This window comes from Acanthisitta chloris, unplaced genomic scaffold, assembly GCF_000695815.1.
Source record: "Acanthisitta chloris isolate BGI_N310 unplaced genomic scaffold, ASM69581v1 scaffold13128, whole genome shotgun sequence".
In the NCBI taxonomy this organism is placed as follows: Eukaryota; Metazoa; Chordata; class Aves; order Passeriformes; family Acanthisittidae; genus Acanthisitta; species Acanthisitta chloris.
Window position 1 is genome coordinate 1 of NW_008688751.1, and position 10,000 is coordinate 10,000.

A 10,000-nucleotide genomic window follows, 5' to 3' on the forward strand; every position below is an offset into this window, starting at 1 on the left:
TTTCCAACCCAGCTGATTGTATGAAATGTTTGGTTTGCTCATCTGTGCCACCTTTAAGAAGCTCAACATGTTTAGCTGCAGTGCTGTGCATTCACTACATGTACCTGCTAGTGACCAAACTGCAGTTTGTGGTATGAGTTTGTACTGGCAATGCGAGGTGTAACTGCAGGGAAACTTGCTCAGTGCTGGGTTCTGAACTCTGTAGGACAAACAGCATGCTCAGGAGTCTGTGCAAAGACCTTCAGAGGTATTTATTTGCCTGTCAGAAGTATTAATTTACCTTATTCTCTTCTGGAAGGTTAAAAATGAAGATAATTTGTCCTCTGTCCTCACCCACCTGCCATCCCTCTCCAGTGCTTTCACCAACCACTTTGGTGTCACACAAGTCTTGTCTTCCTTCTCCCATAATAGCAAAATTGCTATTATGCTGATCCTTGAACCATGGCAAGCTCTCTTCCTTCCAGGTGTAGCTTCTCTCAACTGCTGCCAAGCACCATCTATCTCACCAAAAGGCACAGCCCTTCTCAAAGGGAGAATGTTTTTGCACCCATGAAGTTTTTGAAAACCCATGTTTTCTGACCTTTTCATTACATACACTGTGCTGGGTAGAATTAGGTGAGGATAACACCTCCAAAATGAACTTTTTTGTTCTAAACTGTTGTCAGAGGGATCTGCAGCCATATGCAGACAATTCTGTCTTGCAGACAAGTGGGTACAGTGTTCATCTCTTAATGAGAAAGGCCAAGGAAGCTTAGGGCCATTCAGATATTGGTTGGGTATTGGGATACTTGACAAATCATCATGTGTTTTTCTTCTTGTGCCTCCTTTTCCAAGCTGAGAAATATTCTGTTGTTCAGCAAACCATATACGCTTCGTGTTGGCCTTCTGTCAAGGGGTTAAAGAAAAAAGAAGTCCATGCTACAATGTTAAAGGCATATTATTTGTTAAGGCAGTGGTGTAGAATCATGGAATCATCAAGGCTGGAGGAGACCTCTAAGAGCATCCAGTCCAGGCATTTACCTGTCACTGCTGGAACCCCTAAACCCTAAACCAGATCCTCCAGTGTCAGATCCAGATGCCTCTTCAACACCTCCAGGGATGGTGACTCCACCACCTCCCTGGGCAATATCCCAGTGCCTCAACACCCTCACAGGGAAAACATTTCTCCTCACATCCAATCTGACTCTGCCCTGGCTCAGCTCAAGGCCATTCCCTCTAGTCCTCTCCCTGCAGCCATGGCAGGACACACATCCCCCAGATGTGGGATGCCAGTTTTGTGGAGTTGAAAAATAGAACAACTCTGAAATTTTCTCTGGCTTTTCTAACCTTGTTTCTTTCTAAAGCCAAAGATCTTATTCCTAATTTGGGCTGTGTTACAAGCAGCCAAGCGTGCGTACAACAGGATGAAGTCCACGGGAGGCAAAAGGGCAGTGCAACTGGCAGCTACATTCGGAAGGAAAGGACAAATGGAAAACTAAGAATAGCTTTGCCCATTTTCAGGAGGGAACCTTCCATCTGATGAGGCACTTATTAGCTCACTACAGTGCCTCAGCAGGTGATTTCCTGTCCTTGCTTAGCAAGTTCAAATTCCCATGTGTCTCCAAACCGTGATGCTATGCAGGAATAGAGAACAGGTGGATGCCACTGTGGAGTGGATGGGTCTGTAACAGAGACATCAATGTCAGTGATTCTGCCTCGTGTGGTTTTGTAAACTGTCCTGGCCTTGGTTTTCCATTTTGAGGGTTTGCTTTCATACATGTGGAACCTGAGGTAACCAGCAGTGCAGGGGTGACTCAGATTACCTCTGTGTTGCTTAAATCATACAGTCAACAAGGTTGGAGGAGATCTCTAAGATCATCAAGTCCAACCATTAACCTGTCACTGCTGGAACCACTAAACCCTAAACCAGATCCTCCAGTGCCAGATCCAGATGTCTCTTCAACACCTCCAGGGATGGTGACTCCACCACCTCCCTGGGCAATATCCCAGTGCCTCAACACCCTCACAGGGAAAACATTTCTCCTCACATCCAATCTGACTCTGCCCTGGCTCAGCTCAAGGCCATTCCCTCTAGTCCTCTCCCTGCAGCCATGGCAGGACACACATCCCCCACCTCTCTCCAACCCTGGCAGGGAGTTGCAGAGAGCCAGGAGGTCACCCCTGAGCCTCTTCTCCAGGCTAAACAAACCCAACTCCCTCAGCCCTTCCTCATCCCACAGGTTTTCCAGCCCTTTGCTGCCCTCGTTGCCCTTGGCTGGACTCGCTCCAGTGCCTCAATGGCCTTTGGGCAGTGAGTGCCCAAAGCTGAGCACAGCACTGAGCTGGGACCTCCCCAGTGCCCAGTGCAGGGGGATGAGCACTGCCCTAGTCCTGCTGGCCCTGGTTGTGGGAGGTGATGTTTGTTCCCACAGCCACACAGGGCAGAGGGGTAGCATTCTCCCTGCTCATGGCAAGCCAGCTCGAGAGCAGGGCTGCCTATGGCCCTGCCATAAGACTCTTGGCCCTGCATATGTTCTGATCCCTACACAATGCCCCTTGCAATCTAAGACATCCTAAAACATAATTGCCCCTTTTCTTCCTTTGCATTTTCAATGAAGATCTGTTCCTTCCTAGCAAAGAAGACACACTCTCAGTGTCCTTTCCTTGATACTCGGCACTTCTGTTAACCAAGCCCCAGTCTTCAAGGCAGAGGCTACTTTCACCACTTGGGCACTTTATTTCTTGTACTGTGGAACAGGCAATACTTCTCAGTGTTCTGAAACTGCATGAAGTACAGTGATATTTCTACACATGTCAATAGCTCAGACATGATTAACTGCTCATTGCTTAGGGTGCTTGGATGATGCATGCTTTACAGTATTGGCCTTTTCCTTTGTTAGGAGCTGCAGTGACAGGACAAGGGGCAATGGGGACAAATTGAAGGAGGGAAATTTAGGTTAGATATTAGGCAGGAGTTTTCCCTGTGAGGGTGGTGAGACACTGGCACAGGTTGCCCAGGGAGGCTGTGGCTGCCCCAACCCTGGCAGTGTTCACAGCCAGGTTGGATGAAGCCTTGAGCAACCTGGTGTGGTGGGAGGTGTCCCTACCCATGGCAGGTGGTTGGAACTGTATGATCTCTAAGGGCCATTCCAACCCCTAAAATTCTGTGATGATTCTACGAATAGCAATCAGTGTTGCTATCTGAAAAAAGGTCAAGGAAAACCAAAGACCTTTCCCCAGGTGTCCTTTATCAAAATTGCAGTCAACTCGATCAAAGCTTTCTCAATCTATCTTTACATTTGTATTTCTGTCTGTGAAGGAGTGGTAATTTGTGAGCCTTTAGGACTTTCTTTTGGATGTCTTTAGGACATCCTGTGAGTCAGAATGCCATTTAAATACAGTTCCAAAATACTTTCCTTCCAGAGTCCAAGTTTGGGCTGCACCTGAGCTCAGCTTTAGGAAAAAGTCACTCCTTGCCAGGGAGTAAGAAACATGGGATAGAAGTTGTTTTGCTCAGTGTTTATGCAGGGGTGAAGTGAATTAGCTGAACATTCTTGTACTAGGTGGAACAGAACGAGAAAGCTGTTAACATAATATCACCATGGGGCTCAGTTAGAAATGGGATATGTCACCTGCATTTGACTAAATTTCTTAGTGCTTCACCTCTCATTCTAGTGTGTACAGAGCCTGGAAAACTGCTTTTAGAACAGGCTGAGAGGGAGGCTGACTTCATATCGTAAATGGCCAGGAGAAAAACTCCTGATTTCCAAGTGATTGAATAAATAAGCACCCCCATGGAGGCATCTGTTTTTCTGGGTGTAGAGTTACTTCCACTGGGTAGGGCTAAGGATCTCCTGGCTTGCTTTACACTGGGTTGCAGAATCAAGGCTTTTGCAGGTCTGCTCTGACAGTTTCATCGCACAAAGCCCCTGCAAAACTTGTGGGTTATGAAATATTTCCTCTCCAGCAGGTCCCAGCCAAGAGATGGCATCTGCAGAGCCAGAAAAGGAAGTCCTTGCCTTATAGAGAGAGCTCTCAGTGTGACACAATGGCTGCTATAAAGTGTCAGGGAAGCTGAGTCGAAGGCAAAGGAACAAAGGAAGACCATTCAGTGACTGTCCCAGGCAAAAGGAAAGCAGAAGGGATGGATAAATTCAAGGCTGCGCTCGTGCTGGCTGGGGTAGGGGATGCTCTGGGGTATCGCAACTTCTCCCGAGAAAACAATGCTCTGGGGGCGAAAATCCAGCAGGAACTGAAGGAAATTGGAGGGCTTGAGAACCTGGTGCTCTCTCCTGACAAGTGGCCAGTAAGTGACAACACGCTCATGCACATGGCTACAGCTGAGGCTGTCATCACAGGTAGGTACAGTGGGACTAGCTGTGCAGTCTGGGGAGGGACTGAGCTGTTGAGCTGCTGTTTCTGAGGCTCAGCCTCGTGGAGCTGTGAGAAAGTGTGTCAGAAATGCTGCTTGTGGGGATGATAATGTACATTAGTTTGGCTCCTCCACCAACACAGTCCTGTGGCCATCAGGGGAATCTTCATTTCTGGAGTGTGGAGAGGCTCTCCCTGTATTTTCCCTAGGTATATACAGTTAGCTTAAAGACTAAAATACTCTATGTCCAGCATAGCAAAAATAGTTGCTAAGTAGATTATCTGTATGCTGGAATACATCAGGGAGTAATACAGCCACTAGAGATTCTTCTGTAAAAGATAAGAACCATCCTGAGTGCATTTTTAACATGTTTGTGTCCAGAACTCCAGGCTGGAATAGAGTCACCTTAATACTTCTTTCAGGCTAAATCCACTAGTCCTATTTCCTCTTTGCTGCCTCTCAAAATGTTGTACCTGCAAGAGCAGAAGAAGAACTATTTGCTTTATAAGGAGAGTTCTCTGTCTTTAGTCCAAAAAAATCTTCTAACGTAATATTCTATTAGATGTTAGGAGAAATGTTTTCCCTGTTGTGGTGTTGAGGCACTGGGATATTGCCCAGGGAGGTGGTGGAGTCACCATCCCTGGAAGTGTTGAACAGATGTCTGGATCTGACACTGGAGGATCTGGTTTAGGGTTTAGGGGTTCCAGCAGTGACAGGTTAATGGTTGGACTCAATGATCTCCTCCAACCTTGATGGTTCTAGGATTCTATTCTGTGTTTGTAATAAAGTCTGTCAGAATAGTGGAAGTTATTAAGATACATCTCCTAAAATCACAAAGGCTTGAGAGTGAACATGTTTTTTCTTAAGGTAGGGATAGTCTTTTTAAGACATGAGAGTATTTGTATCAACACACATCAAACCAGACCTTTCTGAGTCAGGGCTCAAAAAGCACTCCAGAACACACTGAGCACCTGTGTTTGTAATAAAGTCTGTCAGAATAGTGGAAGTTATTAAGATACATCTCCTAAAATCACAAAGGCTTGAGAGTGAACATGTTTTTTCTTAAGGTAGGGATAGTCTTTTTAAGACATGAGAGTATTTGTATCAACACACATCAAACCAGACCTTTCTGAGTCAGGGCTCAAAAAGCACTCCAGAACACACTGAGCACTCTGCAGCATTTCACCTCTTCTGAATGAATCAATCCTTTCAATCTCAGCAAAAATATTCCTGTTTTTACTTAGAGCACTTAACCCTGTGTAACTGCCAGTGGCAGTAGCTCACAATAGCTGAGTATCCTTCACGTCAATGAGATTTCCCTTGTGCTCCTGTTTCACTGCTTCATCTGTCTGCTCCCAACCTGCTCTAAATTTAGCACATAGAGATCAGTTGAAGAGTGTGTTGGACACTTCATACTTGGCTATTAGCTGCCCAATGGTTTAAGGGGTAGCTAATACACTAAAGATAAGGACAAGATGTCAGCCTATCAAGAAAGAAGATGACAAACCTATTTCTGTATATAGGCTATGATCAAATACGTGTCAGATGTTTCTTGCTTAGTGAACTCCCTAAAACCATAACTTCTGGAGAATCAAGGCAGTTAGACCAACAGTAAAATCATAAATCTCTTTTTTTTCTTAACTATAGCAGGAGCACTGTGGCTCGAAAGAAAAGGCTTTCAGCTATAATTCGATTGACTCTGTTATCCTACACGCTCATTTCTTTGGCCTTAAAATGTGCTTTCGTGGGCTGGAGAGAAAACACCAAGATGGAGTTGGAAATTTTTGCAAGAAACCTTCATTACACAATAACATTGGGTTTAGGGGTCCCAGCAGTGACAGGTTAATGGTTGGACTCAATGATCTTAGAGGTCTCCTCCAACCTTGATGATTCTATGATTGGTGAGCGAGAAAAAATGAGTCCTTCTCTCTGCTTCCCACAAGGGAGACAAGAACTGTCCCTGCCTGCAGCACTGTCTCCTTCTGCCAGGGGGAAGGTTAAAAAGCCCTAGGACTTGCTCATGACCCTGTCTGTGTGCCAAATCACCCACATCAACAAAGTGAAGCTGCAGAAGGTGAATGTGTCTGTGAGACTGAAGGCAACTGCCACCATCCCTGGCTGTCTCAGGCAGAGGAGTCAGCTCTCAACTGAGATTTTAAAGGGTGTATTGAGGCAACTGTTCCCTGGCTGCCTCAGGCAGAGGAGTCAGCCCTCAACTGAGATTTTAAAGGGTGTATTGGGTGTCTGGAACTTTATCATCCAAGGAAAAACAAAGAAGGGGGGATAAGGAATGAAAATATCCCTGTCCTCACTGCTCTGTTCCCTGCAAGTCCCATTTGGCTGGCTGGCTGCCTCCTGGCCACAGCATCCTGTGCATACTTCCCTGGCTGCCTCAGGCAGAGGAGTCAGCCCTCAACTGAGATTTTAAAGGGTGTATTGGGTGTCTGGAACTTTATCATCCAAGGAAAAACAAAGAAGGGGGGATAAGGAATGAAAATATCCCTGTCCTCACTGCTCTGTTCCCTGCAAGTCCCATTTGGCTGGCTGGCTGCCTCCTGGCCACAGCATCCTGTGCATACCTGTGGGCAATTGCAGGATGCTTGCAGGCTGGGACAAACGTGCCCAGACGTCTCATCATCAGGGCAATGCCCTCTGGGGAGCTCCCAGGCTGAGGCTGTGGCAGTAGCCAAGTCTGAGGTGGAGGCTGTGTCAAGGACAAGGGACGTTCTCACCTAGGGAGGGAATTTTGGCCAATGCTTTGCTGTCCACATGGAGGATGTCCCAGGAGGGCCATGGCCAGAAGCAGCTGGGACTGTGGACACTGCTTCAGGCTGAGCTGGTGCTCCTCAAATATCCACCATGTGTACAGACTGGATGGTTTATCCAGCAATGAAGGATCTATGAAACATCTGCTGCAGCAGAAATATCTCCCATAAGGGAGGAGTGAGAACAGCATCATCAAACCTAGGGGGAAATCTACCCCTGCAATGAGGAAATCCCTCTGCTCTCTGGCATGCATGGTTTTAAAAAAAGATAAAGAGTTCATTTCTAAAGGAAGATCCTGTCTTTTTGACAGCTAAGACAGCAGCCTGGCTACAGGTGTGGGGACCATGCTGGGTTCCAGGTGTGGGGACATGGTGGGTTCTGGGTGTGGGGACCATGGCTGGCTCCAGGTGTGGGGACATGGTGGGTTCTGGGTGTGGGGACCATGGTGGGCTCAAGCAGCCCAGAGGTGCTGGACCACAGGGACTCTGGCTCTGGGAACAAGGCTTCTGCAGGAACCACCAGGGAGCAACTCCTGCCCCTGGCTCCCATGTGGATAAACTGACACCTGGCTCCTGAATCTGGGAATAGCTGGCAGCTTGTTTGGTTAGGATTGTGTGTGGGATGGACAGTATAAATGGCAGGGTATTTTTTTGGTGAAAGGAGGGGAATCTTTGCTCTTGCCTTCACCTTCATTATTTGCCTGCCTGCATAACTGGTTTTTCAGAGTGTCCCTGGCTTCTGGGACTCCAAACTTTCTCTTCAATGAAACCCTGGATTTCAAGAATTCACCGTCTCTGACAAAATGAAGATATTTTGAGAAGAACTTCCCCTTCTGTGTCATTTGACCTGTGCATAAAACCAAGTATTAAACAGAATTTCTCTAAGTACAGAATCACAGAATCAGTGAGGTTGCTGGTTTTTCAGAGTGTCCCTGGCTTCTGGGACTCCAAACTTTCTCTTCAATGAAACCCTGGATTTCAAGAATTCACCGTCTCTGACAAAATGAAGATATTTTGAGAAGAACTTCCCCTTCTGTGTCATTTGACCTGTGCATAAAACCAAGTATTAAACAGAATTTCTCTAAGTACAGAATCACAGAATCAGTGAGGTTGGAAGGGACCGGACCACAGTTTTGCTGTTCCCTCTAGTTTTCTTGGTTTCTGAAAGTCTGATCCATCCTCTTGGCACTTCCCATTCATGGGCTTGAATACAGTAATGTGGGAGTACATAGAGAAGATATAAATGGACAAATCCTATTGCCCTCCTCTGTTCCCACCAACACAGCTGTAATAGATGCCAGTTGAATATTTTCCTTGATGGGGGCCAAGGGCAGGACTCTTCAAGCACAGCAACACAAAACAGCAGAGAGAAGCAGATATACTGAAGAAACAGTATATGTTTAACAGGGGGAAGGTTCTTCCTTAAGCAAGACTGTAGGATGTGGTAAAAATAATCTACACACAGATTTGTTAGTGAATGTGTCAGGTCTGCAGGGAGAAGAGTAGAGGGAATGGCCTTGAGCTGAGCCAGGGCAGAGTCAGATTAGGTGTTAGGAGAAATGTTTTCCCTGTGAGGATGTTGAGGCACTGGGATATTGCCCAGGGAGGTGGTGGAGTCACCATCCCTGGAGGTGTTGAAGAGACATCTGGATCTGGCACTGTACCATATGGTTTAGGGCTTACAGCATTGACTGGTTAATGGTTGGGCTCAATTATCTTTGAGGTCCTCCAACCTTGATGGTTCTATGATTCTAATGCATTCCAGAGAGAAATTCATCTGCTGGAAATGCTATAGACTGTAGGGATTTACTGCTCCTACTGATCTTTATAATATCTTTTCTTAAAAGCTCACTGTGCTGGATCCTGTACTGACACAAGGTATTGGGGTCCCTGCATACCTACCGGATTTAGACAAAATAAATACAAAGAACAGATTAAAAATGAGATCATTAATTTGTTTCTGTGTAATAGTTTAAAAAAACAAACAAACCAAAACAGGCTTTTGTTTTTAAATTCGATTCACATCTGCAAAGGCAAGGGCCAAGCCAGGCACACTGGCTTCATCCAGTCCCCAGGGTGGCCACACTCACCTTATAGTTGGACACCTCTGTAATTACTTCACACTACAGAGCTTAAAGAAAGGGCCCAAGCACCTACTGTTGATTAACAGAATGTCTTCATCTTCCTGATCCAAGGAATTAGAAGTGGAAATGAATGAAGGCAAAGAGGAGAACTGAGTCAACACCATTGCTCTCATGGTTTGTAAATGTGCATTGACAGCAGCACCAGAAACATGGCTTGGTGCATTGGAAGTGGAAATAGGACTGGTTTTCAAATGCATAGTGAGCTTGCTTGTGTGTGTTCCATGCTCTCTTGCTCTCCTGCCTTCACACAGCAACCCTCTCTCCCCTCCTCTGAGCAGATTACTGGTGTCTAGAGGACCTGTACCGTGAGCTGGTGAAACGCTACGTGGATGCTATCGACAAGCTCTCGGGCAGAAGGCCAGACCCTGCTACCATAGAAGGCTGCAGGGAATTAAAACCAGACAACTACCTCCTCGCTTGGCACACGCCGTTCAACGAGAAGGGTATGGTACCTCTCTCCATTTATAGGTCCTGGCTGGAATCAAGCATGCTCTCAGTGTTTGTGGCTGTATGGAAATTGTTTCCTTTTCCCCCCTGACATCAAAGGCCACTACCCCTGAAACGTTTCCATCTTTGCCTGAGGATGGCCAGAGGTCTGCCAAGAATTCCTTCTGTAGGGCACTGTGTCCTCTCGTAAACGAACCCCTCCCTCTTTAACAGCTATTTAAAGAGGCTTTGTCCTTGGCTCTGTGCCTCGGGGTCCAGATTTTGTCCTTGGGTTTAATGGTTATTTTAAGAAA

The 10,000-nt window shown here is 46.3% G+C and overlaps 1 protein-coding gene across 1 annotated transcript; it reads left to right on the top strand.

Moving 5' to 3' along the window:
• Positions 1-4,123: 4,123 nt before the first annotated feature.
• LOC103808375 ([Protein ADP-ribosylarginine] hydrolase-like protein 1) lies at positions 4,124-9,703 on the top strand (the record flags this gene model as incomplete). The annotated part of the gene is made up of 2 exons (XM_009081157.1): positions 4,124-4,337; positions 9,539-9,703. Coding segments are annotated over exons 1-2 (379 nt in total), but the record flags the coding sequence as incomplete, so codon positions are not given.
• Between the last annotated feature and the right edge of the window lie 297 nt (positions 9,704-10,000).